General features: G+C 42.0%; 1 protein-coding gene across 8 annotated transcripts in view; it reads left to right on the top strand.

Moving 5' to 3' along the window:
• The window catches only part of sash1a (SAM and SH3 domain containing 1a), a 164,913-nt gene that overhangs the window by 127,206 nt on the left and 18,150 nt on the right, over window positions 1-19,557 (top strand). For 5 of the 8 annotated variants that reach the window (XR_003269839.1, XM_026143335.1, XM_026143340.1 and 2 more), the window contains exons 3-10: window positions 5,781-5,831; window positions 6,025-6,074; window positions 10,556-10,596; window positions 11,468-11,557; window positions 11,648-11,760; window positions 12,792-12,890; window positions 17,658-17,793; window positions 18,068-19,044. Coding sequence is in view for 7 of the 8 variants with exons in the window: in XM_026143335.1 (XP_025999120.1) it covers window positions 5,781-5,831; window positions 6,025-6,074; window positions 10,556-10,596; window positions 11,468-11,557; window positions 11,648-11,760; window positions 12,792-12,890; window positions 17,658-17,793; window positions 18,068-19,044 (1,557 nt within the window). In the remaining variant the exon portion in view is untranslated. The remainder of the gene's footprint in view (window positions 1-5,780; window positions 5,832-6,024; window positions 6,075-10,555; window positions 10,597-11,467; window positions 11,558-11,647; window positions 11,761-12,791; window positions 12,891-17,657; window positions 17,794-18,067; window positions 19,045-19,557) is intronic. The other 3 variants (XM_026143339.1, XM_026143341.1, XM_026143337.1) reach the window with 2 other exon arrangements.

Here is a 19,557-nt window from a genome sequence, read left to right as displayed (position 1 = left end):
CCTAATGTATCTTACATCTGTAACCATAAACATGATTTGTTTTTCAGTGTCCCTTTTCAAAATAGGTGCTTCACAGTAGTTTATTTTTACGATAATTTTTAAAAAGTGAGTTTTAAATTTCAGCATAGCAACGAAAATTTGCTTGGCCCAATGTTGAAAACAGTGATGTCGGTGGCTATGGTAGAGGTTACCTCAAATAAAAAACAAAACAATGATTGGCAGCCCACAGATTCCAGGAAATGATCCCAATTTTGGTTAGTAACACAATTCAATCACTGGTTTGCAGATCTGTTTTAGATGTGGACGGATTCTTAAAAGGCACCAAGGCAGAAGTTTGTAAAGGTTTTAACCAGTGGCTTTGAAGTAGCATAAATTATCATTGCATATTATCATTGCTAACAACTGCAATATATGACATTCTTTGGTTTCTGAAGCGGATGATGATCATTTTAAATACTGCTCCATAGAAGTCATCTGAAGTTGAAGTAAATACATTTAGTTAACTTTTGTCTTTTTCTTCTTGTTTCTTCAACATCAAGGCAGTTGGAAAAGTTATTCAAGCTATCTCCATGAGCAGCCACAAAGTCACGCTACAGTTATGTCAGTGCAAGTTTAGTTTAATTCAAAGGGAAGAAAAAAAAGTGCCGAAACGCAGACATAAAACACCAGAGGAGGGATCCCTTAAACATGCAGGGACTGGTTGTTGGATGACTAATCTTGTCTGGCCAAGGGAGAGAAATACCAAACTCTACTTTGACATCACTTTCTAACCATAGCACAATAGTATAAATGAAGTACGCTAAATATAAATCAAGAGAGCTCATTTTGGCGTTTGTGGTTGTTGGGCAAACATTTTAACACTTGCTGTTAACCATAATGAGACATTGCACTGCTGTGTGTGGTAATATCTTTGAGGATAATTTTAGATAATTGCATAAACAAAGCATCCTATCAATCATAAATCTGTTCATCGTAACCTGCTAACTCAACGAAGGCGTTTTATTTGTTTTATACCTGAATTGCCTGACAGCCGTGGGTCAAGACTCAGGCACGGACTTGTGTTTTTGTTTTACCGTGAGACGAGGAACCGTGTGGTTAATGCCCACATGAAGTTAAACCATCAAAGTGCGTCAGTTCAGCTGGGTTAAAACTACAGTGTAGAGGAAAGACAAACCGTGTTGTGAACTCTGCTGCTTATTTATCCTTTCTACTCTCAGATTTTTGCCTAGAAACATAGCAAAGTCAAACGCTCAAACAGCAGAGACTTTGTTGCTGTAAGATTGCTTTCAAAGGACGTTCGTGCCGCTGTGTTTTTTTTATTATTGGCAAAACCCTTGTGGAAAGCAAGTGGTATATTTAAATGTATTTTGTGATTTATTTGTCACTAATGGGACATCGGTTGTAATAACTTTGGTATTTGTTTTGAAATACCAAAGCTGAGGAGGATTCTCAAAGCTGAGGAATGCTCCACGCGCTATAAAAGAATGCAGCCCTGTGCGGCGAGCACGTACACACACTCTCCCAGACGTCCTTGGAAGGAAGAGGATGGAGATGTTGGTGTGCTAATGTATTTCTTGTAAAAAACATTTAGGCAAGCGGCAGCTTGATTGGTGTGGCGTGGTTGAATTTCAGAAAACACAAGTGTGGGTTTTGTGTGTGTGTGTGTGTGTGTGTGTGTGTGTGGATTTTCCAGAACAGCCAGTCCCGCAGGTTTTGCACTGTGCTGTACTAGTTCCACCTCTAACGTCTTTTTCAGGGATTGCAGTAGGTACCTGTTCCACTACATATCTTTCTACAGGGCTACTTACAGTTGCCCACCCAGGTTCACTCAGCCATGCCAGCTGGCCTACCTCTACTGCGCCACCTGGTCTTTTTGCTACACATACACCTTTTTTTCCATCTGAGGTTGGGAGTAATTTTGGTGAAGTAAAAGTGACTTCAACAGGCTTTTGCAGTGAATGGAATATGTGTTTAGCACTCATCTGTATTTTGAAGCTTTCCCTTTAATTAAAAAAATATATCTGGATCTCCTGTTGCGCAGCTAAACTTTGTTGTAGTTTCCAGGTTAATGATGGAAACCACTGTGGTTTTTGGAAGTAAAGTCACTTTTCAGTAGCGCTTGTGTGTTAGGGTTTAGTCGTTTCCGATGCCAGTTTCCCTGTGCTCAGACATCGTGATCCTCATTAGTCAGAGCTCTCCCTTCTTTCTCCCTTTCATTTTAACTTAATTCAGTCATGCTTAACCAATCATTCTCCCATCACAATTGCACGCACATACACACTAAGCGAACCATGCACAAGCAACGCCTTTGGACATCTAAGGGGAAAAACGCATGCACGTTCACACGCTTACATGCCACTTTTAGGTAAGTAGGGCAGCATCTTAAGATTTTTCTGCAAAGTTCGTGTAAAGGATAGCCTGCCGCCTCTGGGGGGGATGCATTGTGGGATCTATGCTTTATACACACACACGCTCGTAGGCACCGCCTCAAACACAGATTGCCTTGATATTCTCTTTCAAGTAACCGTGTCAGCAAGTTATTCATCGTTTAACTGTGTGTCTGAGAGAAATGGAGATTTACTTTTGGAACTATTTACTGTTTGTCTCATCACATCCTGCTCTGTGACAGATTAATCCCACAGATCTCTAGCGGAGAGTGAACAACATGTAGGTTTTGTTTGTTTTTCACTCATCTTTTCAGCTTTTCACTCTCTTTCCATGTCAGAGATGGCACGCACAGACAGGAAATAAAGGGAAGCTGAGGATGAGTAGGAGGAACAGAGAGCCACATTGTGTCTTATAGGTCTTTTAGTGTGTGTGAAAGTGGGAGCGAGATGTGTGAATGTGTGTAGATGTTCCTTGAACTGGGTTTATGTCTGTGGTGGAATGAATGTGGCGATGCCAGGGTCAGTGTCCGGCTGTATTTTTGTGTTTATCCAATATCCAAGCAGTACAGAGACATTGTACATTAAAATCACTTTTACAACGAGCTGGCATGGTGCTTACAGTTACCCACTGGTGAAACTGGTATCTGTCCTGTAGCTGCTGTCCGGAGAAGCCGCAAAGAGGATCTGATAGCAAAACCAGCCAACCACTACCTTTTAGAAAGCGTTTGTGCACTGTGTTTGCATGGGAGTATACTCCTCATTCACAGCCTCCCTCTTAACGTGGGTCCACAATATTCTGCACAATTCATTTGTTTAAATAGAGCTGCCAAAGTGGTGCTTGCTTAAGGGATGAATGTGTTGTGTCTTTGTCTCTCGTAATCTCTGCCTTTGCAAGAAAAAAGACAAACAGTCCTTTCCGAGATTTTCCTTACGTGCAGCTTGGTGACTGTAGAAACAAGCTTCCACGACTGTAGATGTGTACCTGCTCTTTGACTTATGGGAATCCCCATATTCCCTGGGATGTACAAATTAAATGGTCTTCCGACATGACTTGATTTACTTCACGAAGAAGCTTCCAGTCACATGTCTCTGTCTCGTTGATTGAAGTAACAGACAAATACACAAATGGCCAGTAGGACTTGTGTTGAGCAAAAATGATTGTTTAATGACTGTCTCGCTAAAATCCTTACAGCCACCTCTCAGTTGTGTGTGGTTATTGTGGGACTTGGGCTAATTTAGAGGTTTTAAGCCACTTTAGCACTTCAGGTCCTCTCCTCATTTGACTTGCAACTTACGGTTGTTCCAAAGTTCCAAAGAACGCTTAAAGGTAGTTATGTCACTCCTGACTAATACACTTGCTCATGCCTTACTCATGTTCATGGGGCAACAGTGTGGAAGGATTGCACTCCCTCAACCATTATATGAATATAAAAAGGTTAAACTGGAGGTCGTCCAGATTAGGAAGCGTGACTCTCTTAACTGTAGGAAACTGTCTGTGTTATGCTTCCCGTGACTGCTGTCAGCTTAATACCTGGGTGTGGAGATGCAGGATGAGGATGCCAATTTCCTTTCCCGCTCTCCATTTCGGGGAAATTCTAGATTACATTTGTCTTTTGTTAATGGGCTTATAATAGAGAATTTTTTACTGATTGTAGAAGTCAAGACAGTCCAAGTAACCCTCAACCATCCCCTATATCGTGTTTGTTATCCTGCAGCGAGAGAGCCAGTGAAACGGAAAGCTTAGAGTTCTGTAGAAAGATGGGGAAATAGTTTTTAATTTTAGATGTGTTAAGAAATCCTGGACAATTTCAATATAATAGGACAGACAAAATAACCAAAAATAAAAATGTAATATCAGCATTTACATCGGGACTTGTTTCCTGTAATTCTTCATGAACTGCTAAATAATAAAGGTCAGACAGAAAGAAAGTGGAAGTGCGAACTTGTCTTAGATTTTGGTTTCTATTCTTAGGTGGACCTGATAAATCTCATAAATGTTGCTGACAGTGACCCAAACCAAAGGGGTCTTCACGAGGGTCTTCACCTTTTTTGTAATTCGATGACCCATCTGGTTGAAGACCCCCAAACCCAAGCCCTGCATACTCTGATCATTTATTAGTGCTTCATTAGTAGTTTTAGCAATGTTATAATTGACATTTTCTTACATATGTTGCAAATTAAGGCAACTAATGGGGTCTTTTTCAGTCTTGCTTACTCACATGATAGAAGGGATGACAACAAATTAAGAGTGAAGTCACATAATGATAACTGTGCAACGAGTAGGGGTATGACCTTCAGCAAATAAGAGCTTTGTCCTGATGTTAACCTCAGATGTTGGGTCTTCAAGCCTGAGAGCCTTTGGAAAAAATATGCTCACCAGCCTTAAGTTGTTGACTGTGTCTGTTTCTGTGCTGGTTAGTGGCCTGAAGTTTAAAAACAGTGGTAGCACTGGGCAAGTCTCAGTATAGGGAGTCATGATATCTCCTGCTTGACAGTTCAAAAGGACACAAGAGTGCCGCCAGAACTATGTAGTCAGCCATTCCCTCAAGGAGTCTAATTGGCTATTAATACTCACACGCTGCAAGTTAAAATCTTGTTGCAGACTCGCTGTGATGGTATCTGCCTCAGTGTCTGCCTTTATTCAGCATTTTATTCAAGACACATCTGTATCTGGAGTTGTTATAAATGCACCTGCTTCAGACACATTCATTAGCTCCAGCCAAGTAGTGCAAACACACTGACAGCGAGTTTAAAAGCTGGAAAAACTTGGCAACATTTTGTGTATAAAGAGAGTTTAAAAATAAATGCGATTTATATTGTTTTCATACAGTTGTAGTGAAAGCCACCGTTAAATTTACGAGCAAAGCTCAGCCAGGTCTGGATGTCTGTTTTGCATGTCTGCCTGTGCAGTTAGTCAAATATGGCATGTTGTATTCTAATGTAAGATAAGAGGCAAACTAGCAGGTGTTTGTCTTGAGTGAAGCGAGTTTACTGATGTAATTGTCATTACAAAATCAGATGCACGGAGCCAGTTTTGCAGGTGCAGAGTTACATTTCAGAACTGTTCACGCAGACTGGGGCGCCTGAAGCAAGTCATGACTTGCCCAGCAGCAGTTGTTGGTGTACACACACGTGCTTGTGTTTGTTTTGACGCCTTTTCAAGTATGTCTGACTCTGACAATAATTTAAAAAAAAAACCGTCTGTACATGCATGAGTGCACTGTGAAGCATTCCCTCCACTGTTGCTGTATTTTTTATTTTTTATTTTTTTTTATCCTTTCGTCTTTAGCTTTCTTTAAAGAACTATTTTACTTTCCCGGTGTTGTGATTTGCTCCTTTGCCTCTTGGATTGTGATGCTTGACCTTCTCACTCCTCCCCATCTAATTTTTCAGGAGAAACAAGACCCAAGCAGCACCTCTCTGCAGCTCCGTAATGAGATCCAGGTAGGCGAAGACACCTGCATAAGAGTAGCACTTGTGAAATACCGTCAATTCAATTCAATTCAATTTTATTTATATAGCGCCAAATCACAACAAAAGTCGCCTCAAGGCGCTTCATAGATACAGAGAAATCAGATGTCATTGTTACCAAAAGTCTGACACGTGCCTCCACCCCCTTCCTTGTCTCTCTCTCCAGGAATCTTTAGGCTTCAGCAGCGAGGTGTCCACTCCTGAAACGGACAGAAAGTAAGTTTCCATTTTTGTCCCTGATAAAATGTGACTGTAGCAAATGCGCATCTGTGAAGTATGCTTGGATTGAGATGTCTGTCTGCTGCATTTCCAAACAATTTGCAGCCTGTGTCTGGCTCATATCAAGTTGTGCATGCCTGCACACAAAATCACACTTTCTTCATGTCCACGGCTAAATATGGAGAGAAATACACACAGCTTCAGACACAGCTAATGTGTTTGGTAGATCTATTATGTGGAACCTTGTTTTGTTTTTTTTTGTTTGTTTTTTTTAAAGCAGAAGATGCTAGTTTACGTGTGCATATTTGCTCTAATGATGGTAATAAAACATTACCCACTGACTATTTAGAAGGTCATTTTCAAGAGAGTTTAAAGTTAAGGAGCAATCTGCACTAATGGACGTCTCGAAAAAGATGTAGTTGGTCTTCCATGCCTCTCTGCTCACATTGCTGCTGCAGTTAAAGGAAACCCAGTGACTGCTTCCTCTGGCTGACTCGCTTGGACCAGCAGCCATTCTCTATTCTCCAGGCCGTCTATACTTCCTTCCTGCCTTTGTGTTCTGCGATGTACAGGGGGGGGAGACGGAGAGGGTGATGGCCAAAAGATTAGAGCAAAAGAGCATGAACGAAAGAGCAGGATGGAACTGGGCATGGGTGGGGTTCCTTTTTACTGGATCCTGTTACACAAAAGTATGTTCTTTTTTTTTGAATACCACTGTATTTTGCTTGCATAAAATTTCTAGGTCGTAGCCCACCATGAGGTCACTGTTATACAATGCTATGCAAATTTAAAGCGATCCAAGTTGGCTAAATGGCCTGATCGCACACACACGGTCGCTTTATGGCCACGTATGTTTGATAAATGAGACGGCATGTTAAGAATATATTTGTTTCCTCATGACGAGTTGTCTAGTAAAGACCTCGTTACAAAATAAGCTCCTTGGGCAGTGTTGGTCATTGGTAGTGATAAAGAAAACCCCCAAATTTTAGGAAAGTAATCAGCCCCGGTGGAGCTGCCATCTTCACGTGATGACCAGTGAAGTGCATACCGCAGACATGATCTCTATTCCCATGGCTTTATATGTTGCACAGACAAATGCAGAAGATGATGGGATCCAGATGCCAAAATGACGTCTCTCTACTGTTTGAAAGAGACCCTAAAAGAGCCCCTAACTGTACTATATTATCCATTTTCTTACTGTCAGTCTGGTTTCTTTCTCATGCGTTGCATGGTTTCTCTTTCCCTTACCATCACCAATAAATATATTTATATATATATATATGTGTGTGTATAATATAACTTGTAAACCTACCATTCTGAGTTTTTATTCTTAAATTACAAAACTTCCCACATCGCACTTGTAATAACCCTCTTTGTTTTAATCTATCATTCACTGGCAGCCTGTCTGCTCCCACTCACCCCAGTTCTCTTCTCTATTAAGTTGTCCATTGTCCACTTTCCACCATGGTGAATGGATTTCAGGTGGAGTGATTTATCATGTGCAGGCAGACTGATAGGCATGCCCCGTGCATTCCTGGGACCCGATTCCTTACAGCCGCACAAAAGGCACGCTTGCACGTTCATGCGCACAAGCACGGGTACCCCACTGTCGCCTCTTTGCGGGACAATAGCAGGCAGATAAGATTTCCCAGTCTTCATCCAGGGGCTGGAGTCACCCTTCTTTTCCCTGTTTCTATGTCACTTTGTTGGCAAGACGTGGGCACAGCTCTGATTGTGCCGGGTTTACAAGTGGTGTTGACAGAGAGCTCCCAGAAGGCTGAAAGATTCAAGTTTGCAACATCCTGTTTTTGGAAGCTGATTGGTTGGTGGATATTGCTGTGCAGAATGGGCACCTTGCTTATCAGTAAGGTTAAAAAAAAAAAAAAGAGGTAAATGGATTTTGATGAAAACGCACATGCAGAAACAGAATATACGAATTGGCGGCTCCAACTGGGTTTGAAAATGCTAGTGCGCTTAGAGGCATCTGTGCTGCTGGAAAGCGCAATAATCAGATGGAAGAATCGGTTTCAGAACAAGCACCACGTTGGGAAACTAAAGCACCTTGTCAGCACATTTACCTTGTGCTGGTGAGTATTGTAGCCTTAAGTTGAACAAAGTAGATGGCAAGTTGAACGACAGGAAAGTGAGCTCGTAGTTGATATCCACGTACTTTTTCAGCTAAGCGCATAATTTTCTATTTTCCTGCCTTCCCTTTTGCAGTGACCTCTCTGACTCCCTAAAGAGGTCGTCCTTCTGTTCTTCCTGTGGACACTGCTACCGTCATACTGTCACCTCTCATTGTTTCGTCAAGAACACCGGGGATTGCTTTGCTCCAGGTGGCCAACCTTGTAACCACACAAAAAACACAGTGTCTGTGTACAAACATGCGTCCATTCCCGTAATTTCACCTGAGCGCAGTGCAAAAAAATGGCAGTAAGATGCCATTAAACATGAGCTCACACAGCTGTGTTCAAATCTTCCCATGTGCTGGTTTATCATCATCTGCTCTAGACAGCACCTCTGTCACACAGCATATGAGCTATATTACATATCTGCAGTAGTTTCAAAGCCCTGTACTGTAACACAAATGGTACTTGCAGCTTATCATTTTGAAAATTACTCATGCTGTTCATCCCAGCTAGGAATAGTGCTCACAAACATATCATTTTCAGAGCGCAAAGCAAGCATTCACGCATAGTGAATATGGGCTTAAATAAGCAAACACATGGTAACTTTAATTTTCATATTGTACACACATCATGAGAAGCAACCTGTGCTTGTCCTGGACAGGTTCAACCCATAGTAGAGATACTGTATGTTATACAGTACCTCTGTTAGCAGTTACATGTTCCCTTCTCACTGCAGAGAGGAGAATTGAAATAGGAAGGCATGCCAAAGATTTAAGGTTAAACCAATTAAGTTGCCTAGCCACACTATGCTGGGTTAACACACTTTTGGAAGACATTCAGGCTCTTTTAGCGAGCGGATGTGTGCGCGTGAGTGCATGTCTCTGTGCGCTGCATGGGAGGTTAATTTATAGAGCATGAAGGTGGGGTGGGGGGTGACGATGCCGCTACAGAAAAGCTTCTATTGAGGGAGTTCTTTTAGCATTAGCTTTGGCCCTAGCCTGTCTGGGAGGGGGAGCAGAGGAGTAAACCATACAGGCATCCATTCAATTAGCATCTCATTACGTTGCCATGGCAGCCGGGCTTTAAGCCGTGCAAAGATTTCCCATTGCACCTAGACAAGGGCTACCATATTTGAACAAATGTACGTGGTCGCATGCGCGCGCATACAGGGCCGTGTACCAACTGGAGAGGAAAAGTGACCTGTTCATCTTGTTTTGATCCCGTCACTCTCTTTCATGATGCTTCAGCGACAACCACCTGTCTTTGTGTGTGACTCAGCAGCTGTATGCACGTGCGCAGTTGGCTGAATTCACAGACGGGTGTGTGAAAACCGGCCGGTAAGAGACGGTAAAAGAGCGAGACATGCCTTTAGAAGAGAGATTAGCTTAATAAGTCTCTTAGGTTATCAGCTGGATAAATTTAAAGTACTCTGTTCCCCCTGTGATTTATTTCCATTTAACTGAAAGAACAGCTTACAGTGTGCAGCCACCACCACTCATTATCACTCCCACACTATTATACATGAAAACTCAATATTTTTGCTTTATCCACAACTTTTAAGACCAAAATAGAGTTCTTGATGTGGTTTGTCAACTTCTGCATAACCAGGGAGTCAGCTGAGATCCAACATGCTGCTGAACTTTCGAGAAAATGGCAAGAGGTTGCTCATACATGGCTTTTTCATCAGAACACCGCAGTTCATGTTTTACCAGAGGCTTTTACTTCTTTTTTTTTTTTTTTTGAGACAGATTTATGCGCACATTGGGGTATTTGTTTTTACTCACACATTTTCCATTTCTATCTCTCTCTATGCCCTTAGTTTCAGTCTCCCATCTCTCTTCCTCGTGACTGTCTATCCTGTGGAGGGAAGTGGAAACACAAACAGGCTGAGTCTGCCCTGTGGTTTCTCCTCCTCCTCCTACCCCATCTGTCTCCTTCTGTTTCTCTATTCCTCAGTTCCTTACTTTCCCTCTTCAATCTGCGCACCACTGTTAAATGGTTGTTCTTCCATTCGTCTTGTTGACCTTCCTGCTTTCTGTACTGCTCCTTAAACACTTCTGTATTACTGCCATCTTCATCTTACCCACTTGTTTTTGCAGCAGGGGTGTTGTTACCCACATCTCTTTTCCTCCCTCTCCCTCTCAAGCCTCAGGAGCCTGGTCTAAATCACTAAAGTACCATCACTGACCCCAAGTGGTGGATACACAGAAATGCAGACCCACTCCCTGAACGTGTATAATTGTCGCTGAGCATCAGTGTTCTTTTTATGTGGTTCACTGAGATTAGAAGAGACACTGTAAATTTTTCTATTTTTTTTTTAAACAGTGATATTTTTCTGTTTTCTTTCAGAATGTCTCTACACAAGTCCAGCTCTGAAGATGGATCTGGAGGTAAATAGATTTCAAGTCAATATACAATTATGCCACCTTGAACCCAGCTGGACTTCCAGTAACGGTGCAAAGTGTCTGGGCTAAATTGCCTATTTTTGACACTATCTGTGGGATAGTCACTACGTTTTGATGCTCTTTTAGGGTAATCATAATCTCCTTGCTGTTTTTAATCTGTTTAGATTTTGGTTGCATAGGTGAGGCAAAATAACTGTTTATGTAAACCTCCAATATCATTTTACATGTCCTACATCAAGCAGGGTGGAAGCATAAGTGGGTACCCTGTGTGGTTTAACCTCAGGATCTCTCACACCTAAAACCAGCATCATACTCACATCTTTATTCACATCTTCTCAGGTCTGGACGATGAGGCAGCAGAAGTTTGAATGAAGTGTAATATTGCATTTTAGTTTTACATTAATTAATTTAGTAAACATATAAAATTTTAGAGTGAAACACATTCCAGTCATGGGTAGAGATCTTATGAAAACAGTTATATTTTGTCTCCTGTGCTCAGGAGAAGGTTTGTTAGATTTGAGAAGTAAAATCCCGATGATGTCATAGTGGGATCGTCAATTTTGCCTTTGATATAAACTCAAGCTGTGGTTTAAAAGACACTGACATTTATCAGACAGAGTAATTCTAATGAAATTCCATTACAGGATTAACCATTGTAGAGTACATACTAGTGTTTAATAACTGAGTTGTTTTGACTGACCTAGTTTTCGTGTTTAAAGCACTGAAACACTGAACCGAACAGTTTCTTTCCTGTATTCCTGAAACAGCAAAGTGCATAACCCGGTTTAGTGTATTTGTCATGCTCATTGTGTTTTCTTGCTTGTGTGTAACCTCGTCTTTTATTTCCTCCCTTAAGGTAAATGGGACAGTAAGAAGAAGAACAAATCTTTTTGGCAGAACTTCCGCAAATCTCAGCACAAACCCGTTGTACGACAGACGTCCAAAGGTTTGTGCGGCTCTATTGTACACATTAGGTTCACCAGATATTTGTTGCTTCGTGTTTTCCTTTTTGCTCATTGGTCTTTACCACAATCAGGAGAAGATATTGGCTACGTGGCCAGCGAGATCACCATGAGCGATGAGGAGCGGATCCAGCTGATGATGATGGTGAAAGAGAAGATGATCACCGTAGAAGAAGCTCTGGCTCGGGTAGGAACCTCCCTCATTGTCTCTTGCACTTTATCCCCTCCCTCATCGACCCTCATGCCCCAACGACTGATGGGCTGTAATCTTCTTTAAACCCTCCCTTTCTTCATACTCCCTCAGCAGCTCTGGCTTTCTAAAACGACTTACTCTTACTAACCAACCCCCTCCCTTTTTACCCTATATATATATATATATATATAAAATTTTTATTTTTTTTTTGCGCCTGCATTGTCCTCTTTACACACACAGCACACACACAGCACACACACATAACTCCAGACTTAATGGTGTCTCCAGAGGTTGAGGAGTCCAGGGATTTTGGAGTGTGAGCTCTTGGAGTGTGTGGGTGTGTTGTTCAGCTCATACTTGCGAGGTTGACGGTCATAGTAGCTCAATAGCCCCATCTGTTGGAGGGATTCTGTGGTGCATTGTGGTCTTTCTCTTTAGTTGGACATGGTGGATATTCATTTGGCTGTCCTATCCATTTTTTTCCCCAATGCACTTTCATTTTGATCTGACTCTCAATCAATATCTGTTGATTGGTTTGTGACTTTTCTGTCGTCTGTTTTTTTTTCTTCATCTCCTCCCCTTCTGTCAATTTCAATTTATGGTGCTTTTCTCCTGGGTAGCATGCCGGGCCATCAGAGTTAGAAGACTGGATTGCTCTCCCAAAGGCAGATGTTAATTTTCCTTTTACATGTCTTTTTATTTTCTTCCAGGATATTAATTTTAAATTGGAGGATTTTACCTGTCTTATGATTGACATTCTGTCAAACCAATCATAGAATCTGAAAAAGAAAAAAAAATGGTGAAAGGATGCAGAGACCTGTTTATAAAATCAGTAACCTTGCTAATTTCCCTCATGGTCACCGGCTTCAGCCGTCAGTTCACAAACTATAGTAGCCATTCTATCCTCGTGAATGCACACTTCTGATGTTTTCCAGTCTAGTATATAGTGAGACATAGCATGCTGGGTGAGAGTGGGTGGTCCCGCCCTGTTCCTCTGCCTCTCTGACCTCTTCTTCTCCACGTAGCTGAAGGAGTATGAGCGCAGCAGACAGTCCAGCAGTACTGACACTGCAGAGTGGGCTGACGGATCTGCACCCAATCTAAACCAGTCCTCAAACTGCAACGTAAGTACACCCTCACCCCTGCCCCTTCCTCCGTTACCCAAGCCTATCAAAGCCTTGATCTGTTCCCTTTTACTCTCCCTCTTCTTAACACTCTCACCTCAGCCACTCTCACTTTGAGTTTAAACTTTCACAGGAGAAGGATGGGATGTAGAACAGCGACATTGAGTTGATTATATATGTGAATGTGTTTATCCAAATGTGAATGATTCAACTTTACTCTTGAATTTCCTTTTTTTTCTTCCTTTATATTTCGCTCTCTGTTCTGCATTCGATAGCCAAACTACAACATAACTGCCTCTGCATATGCATTCTCTCCACCATGTCAAGTGCATCCTAGTAGTATTGATGTTGCCTCTGAACATTTCAGTTCATTGCTCAACTCTGGTTTTCCTTAGGCTCTGCTCATTCTTTCTTTTTGGCAGTCAGAACAAGAACTGTGCAATTTTCTGAAAGTCCTCTTCCATATTTTAGTCATCAGTTTAATCCTCGCCTGGGCATCTCATTAGAAAATTGTCCCACCAAACGTCATAATTGGCTGCTGCAGTGACAGGGAAATTGTCTTGTGGAAATTTAGGGCAGGTCTGTTTACATCAGTTGGTTATAATTGTAACTTTTGGAAAGCCAAGTGGAGAGGCACACAAAATCCACTCCAAAACTTTTGCAGCATTCAGCATTGAGGATACTTGATGTTCGAAAGTCAGCTGCATAACGGCGGCTATGTGTTCAGAGGTAGGAGCGCCGACAATCACCTCTTTGTTGGCCGCTGTTTGGATTTTGATGACAATCAGTCGGTTCTTTTCTTGTGTATTATTATGTGCTGCTACGTGTGTGTGTTTTGCTTGAGTGTTTTTTTTTTTTAAATGGAGGTCAGCCTTGATGCAGAATCGAGACTTGCAGTGGTCAGGGCAGTTGTATGTGAACACGCAGATTATAAAGAATGTACTGTATGGCATCGCTTGGGAATAGCATGCAAAGTTTTATGCGTGACCCACTTTTTTTTCTTTGCAGGAAGTGAATTTATACAAACACAAAAATTCCAAGCTCTCTGAAAATAACTCCCACACACATGTATGTTGTTTTGAAAAGAAAATGCCATCGGTTCTTCACCAGAGTCTGTTACCTGTCCTGTTTCTCCCCTTTATCCACCTAATTGAATGAACATGCGTTTGGTGGTCTTATTGTTAAAGTTGACCCCATGTTCTGCAGACAAATACAGATTTCAGTCCAAGCAGAGTTTGAGTACCATAATCTTTCATTTAAGTGAATGAACATGCTTCGGTGACTAATGCTCTAGACTTTTGCACATTCACCCAGTGTGACTCCTCAGCTTAAGTAACGATTGCATTCATATGGAAATCAGATCTGCATTGCCGTTTCTTTATATGACTGAATCAGTAACTTTATGAATGAAGACCCATGCCAAACAGTTTTCTCACACCATCAAGGGGCTCCATTATTTATTCTTCTGGGTAATGATTGATGATATCCATTCACATGGAAAAATAGGTCAATTATGCCATGCATAACCTGTATCTGTTATCTGGTTCTTTGATGTAGTGCAGTATGCTGATCAGCTTGTCAGTCTCCTGAAACTTTCTATTGTTAGCGGCTCACTTCCTGTGGGAAGATGGTTGATCATTTGGGGGATTTTACAGACTTGAGAGAAGACGGAAGAGTTACAGTACTGAAGGATTATTGTGTAGCAGAACACACAGTTTGGCCCTTGGAGGCAAATGCTGGAAGCCGAGAGGAAACTAGGGAGACAGAGACTTAAGATAAAGACTCAGCCCCCAAGGCCAGGAAAGGGGGAGCTATGCATCTCCCTTTGCCCCATGTTCCAGAATTGGCCATTACAGGAAATATTTCTTCTCTGCTGGGGCCTCTATTGGTGTCACATACTGCCCTTTCTCCTCTCTAGTGAATAGAATTAGATTAATTCCAAGATCAGTAGATTTGCTCGTCCGTGCATTCCTGTATGCTATATACGGACACAAATATACAGCTGATGGTTGTAGCTGAAATGTTTGCAATAAACCTTTTTTTGGTTGCTCTGTGACTTTTTCCGTCCTGATGCTGTTTTTCTCTGGTCTTTTTTGCCCCGGCAACGGAACCTGCATTCCAGGGCTGGCCATTAGCGATTTGGGGGCCAAGGCAGGTCAGAGGGGCTCAAACGCTGGGATTGTTCTCCATGCACAACATGCCTTTTCTCTGCTAGCCATGAAGCACGACCCTACCAAACAGTCCCTCATTCCTCTGAGCTAAATAGGCTGCGTTTGTGTCTGCCTGCATGTGCACAGGGGCACAGATATTATTTTGGATTGTGCATGCGAGGGAATGTGCTCAGGGCACTACGGATTTGATGATCCTGCTTGATTGAATTATGGAATATTAACACAGGAAGTGCTGCCCTGCTTTTTCCAATATAGTGGTAAGTTCTATTGGTTTTCTGAGCTCACTGTTAGATTTTCTTGTAAATGCTCTTTTTCTGTATTTGCAGAGAAATTTTCGTGTGCCTGAAAAGGACGTTCAGTCGTAGCTTTTGTTTATAGATGTTTGTAAAGTCGCCGTTTGCATTTTTACTTTTCCCATGTTTTAAATGGCAGCCTTTTGGCCAGCTTGATTTATGTCCTCATTTTGCTAGGCTTTCTTTCTGAGTTTGTCCCCATTCCCCTGTTTATGTGGTCATTCAAATGGATAGTGCCTCTTGGGAATGGGTTGGGATTTATGTCACTATCTCCTCTAAATCTTCTATTCATTAGAATAGAAGAAGAATCACATCATTCAACCCTGACGTTGCTAGGGCATTAGCGCTGCACATAGTTCTTAATATGATAAAATGACTTTTTTCCAGTTTTTTAAACTAAGACTCTCTTTACATTGAATTTAACGAAACTAATGCACTCAAACATCACCCAGGGTGAATGGCAAGTAGAAAAAGCTATCATAGCAGTCAGACCAACATGGTTAAGTTGTTGGAGGGACAGTGGAGTGGGGTTTCTTAGCCTGTTTCTGCAGGTTTGTCATCCGCCAAACGAGTGGTCTGGTGTTCTGGGCAGACATGGCAGAAGACTACAGTTTCAAAAAAGGAAATATCCTGCACACTGCTCAAGCTCAGTATAAAAATGTATTGATCGGACCCTTGGGGCCTTCATTGTATTCGTGCAGAGGTGCAGGACAGTTGTTTTCCTGTGGGAGTTTCATTCAGTGATTTAATGTTAAATGCACAGTCTATCACAATATGCACATATATGAAAAATATGATCATGTGTGACATGTGTTATCTATTAATAAGAAGGGTTACATCAGACCTAAAATGTAGCTCTGAAAGCAATGATGAAGTGGAAAGCACGGACTTACTCAATGACACTTTTAGGAATGATGTGTAGTTTTTCCCTTTTCACGTTGGCAACAGTTAAGGTTTGTACTTGCATACCTGCAGAAAATGAAAAGTCATCATGTTGTTGTGGCCTTGGTGTGGTGTTGTCTGGGATTTGTGGTCACTGTCAAATGTTTGCTCAAACTGAGCCACAGTTGTTAACATCATCCTGACTATATGTCAACAGCCTCTGCGCCAAGCTGTGGTCTGTTTTTAGGGTGGCGGGAAAGCCTTTTTTTTTTTTTCTTCTTTTTTCCTCTTTCAGATGCATAAAACTGCGTGTTAACGTAAAGGCAGAAATGTGCATGCATATTATTCTTGTCAGATTTAGAAGCGTGTGCATGCTTTTCTAATCTCAAACACTGACAAAAAAAAATGGTTAAAAAATGACTACATTAGTACAACAAAAGCAAATGTTAATATTCTGTGTTTTGGGGACAAGAAAATTGTAATAGGATTGTGAGTTTTCTTCCCACTTGACCACATGAGGGTTAATTTACTCAAAAAAGTGTGTATGGAAAGTATTTGACTTTTTTTTTTTTTTTTTTTTTTTTAAAGATATGGTTGTTTATGTGTAGGAAAAGATAAATACACTTTTGTCCTTTTGCAAAAGATGTTCCCATGAATGTGAGCTGGGAGCATGTTTCCATGACAGTGACAACAAAAAGCTTTATCTGTTCTCGCAGCAGTCGAAACATCACCACTACAAAACAATGAAATCGCAGTGAAAGTAATGACGCTAATAAAGATGTAAAAAAAAAAAATTATAACACTGAAAACAATATATAAAAAGTAAAATTAAATAGAAATTGGAGTAAAAAAAAAGTCGTGTCTGTCTGTGTGTGTTGTTTAAATAGTGGTTTCCTCTGAAACAAAGTCTTTGAAGGCAACATAACTCAAGATAACCTATTTTTTAAAAAAAATACTGATTGATTACATCATTTGGTTGTCACTTCCTCCAGATCACATGCCACCTGGTTTGTTGTTTTAGTGCATTTCATGTCTCAACTGAATATGACCTTCACACAATGCAGTGTGCCACCATCCCTCCAATCCTCCATCCCTCACCTCACTAACTTTGCCGCCATCCTAAACAGAGCTCCACAATCTGTCGCGTTGTAAAAGATCTCTTAAAATCTCAAAGCATATTCATCCAAGTGTTATACCTTCTCTGCCTAATCATTTTAAACCACCTGTTTCTGTTACAACTGCAACCATGAATTGTTATGCTGAACTGGAAAGAAATTTTCAGTGTTAGCTTTTTTTTTTTCTTTATGTATTTATTTAATTCTTTATTAATTTTTTTTTTTTTTTGCTTTTTATTGACCCTAGCTACCTTTTCTCGTCTTCTTCTTTGTAATATCAGCCCTCTCTCACTCTCTCTCCACCAGTCTCGTGAACAGTCAGATGATGAGCAATCAGAGGACTCTGTGAAATTCAAAAGGCTTCACAAATTGGTTAACTCGACACGCCGGGTCAGGAAAAAACTCATCAAGGTGGAGGAGGGCAAGAAACATGCCTCCGAAGGTTTGTGATTCTGTCTGGCAGCAATATATTCATTTGATTACTTGATTATCTTTATGATTTATTACACACTCCAACCAGCTAAATAATGTTAATGTAATTGGATTTACATTAATTTCAACGAATAACTGCTGTAGGCGTTTTAATGTTTTTGGGGTTTCCCGATTCTCAGATTTTAAGAATGTAAATTTTTTGATGGGTAGCTAACTCAGGCAGACTTTCCTGTCTAACCCTCCTGAGTAACAAACTTTCTAACTGACTGTTTGTGTTTCTTTAGATTTTATGAATCTGGAGACACCTCCCACCTGTGAAGACAACACCGCTCTGTACACTGGGGTTCTAAAGAAGCCCCTTTTAAACCAGGAGGCGTCTCTGCCCTCACTCACCCATGACCAGCTTTCTCTGGATGGAGACACAGATGGCCTGACGACCTCCCCTTCCTCCAGCAGTTTGGACACCTGGTCTGGACACAAGCTGGTGAAAACGTTCAATAAGTCTTCTAGTACCCACGGTCTTATCCGGCCCCCCAGGAGGACCCCAGCGGGCTCCAGTGCCCTGGGAGGCTCTATTCCTGGTGTGACAGGTAGTGGCTCCTCCTTCTCAGAGCTCGATGGCTGTGGATTGGACGATGATGGAAAGCTGTCACGCTCCACAACTGATGGCGAGATGAGGAAGGCCCTGAACTCCATCTCCCATGGGGTAAGTAGCAACGAGGCCCTGTATGCTTTCTATGGCCTGACTAAACCTCGCCCCAAACCCCATTCCCAGTCCCGCCTTCTGATCTCCCTGGATGACGGTCCGCAAGGCAGCCCCAAACATCAACCTGCCAGCCGGCACCACGGCAGCTGGACGCACCGGAAACCTGATCCCAACTATGCATACTCCACCAAGCACCTCCTGTACCAGCGCTCGCGCAATGCTAAGTCCCCCGTTTCTCCCCTGTCAGTCACCCCATCCTCCCCCGTCCGCTGTGATGTATCCAAATCAAAGGTTTTTGGAAGTGGGGGAGGGGGCTGGGTGTTCCCCTCTCGCAGGCTGCGTGGGCGAACAGCAGTCAGTGAGCTCAACATCACCTATGTGGTAGAGCGGAGCCTGTACGGTCACCTCAACTGGGCACAGCTGGTCCGCCCGGTTACACTCAGCCGCGCTGAGCGGCGCTGTCTATTGGAGGAGGACCGTGAGGCGGACAGGAAGTGGGCGGCCAGCGTGGACCGCTGCACCAAGCGTGTGCTCTTGCGCATCCAGCAGAAGTCTGTGAGTTTAGGTCTACAGGTTTAAATCGGCCGCCTCGTGTGAGAAGGACTCAGTGTGCTTCAAAGTTGCAGAATAGCCCAGAGGTTTATAGGTGACTGTCGCACAAACATACACAAATAAGATAACAGGTCAGCTGTTACATACCCTATATTAAACGTACCCATTTAATATAGTGTATGTGGAAACATGCAGGTATTGCACAAGTTCTTTTATCTTGAAAACATCAAAAGCTGGCATATCAGTGTCAGACCTAACTGCCCTTATAAGAATGCCATCTTCAGTGACCTTTAAGCGAATGCCTTTGCCTTCAAGCCTTTTTATTTTAGCTGAATATAAAATGATTATGGAAAGCGCAGTGCCCTACTTGGGAGGTTAAGTTACAGCAGAGGTTTTATAAGTGCCTTTTATAAATGTCAGATCCCTGAGGAACGCATGCACTTACAGATCAGTAGTCGCACTGATCCCTGTGGGTGCAGGGGATGTTGTACAAGCTCGGAGCTGCTCATCCTCATA

This window comes from Astatotilapia calliptera, chromosome 15 (assembly GCF_900246225.1).
Source record: "Astatotilapia calliptera chromosome 15, fAstCal1.2, whole genome shotgun sequence".
NCBI classification, from domain to species: domain Eukaryota; kingdom Metazoa; phylum Chordata; class Actinopteri; order Cichliformes; family Cichlidae; genus Astatotilapia; species Astatotilapia calliptera.
Note: the sequence above shows the minus strand (reverse complement) of the source record. Positions and strands in the feature narration are given on the sequence as shown.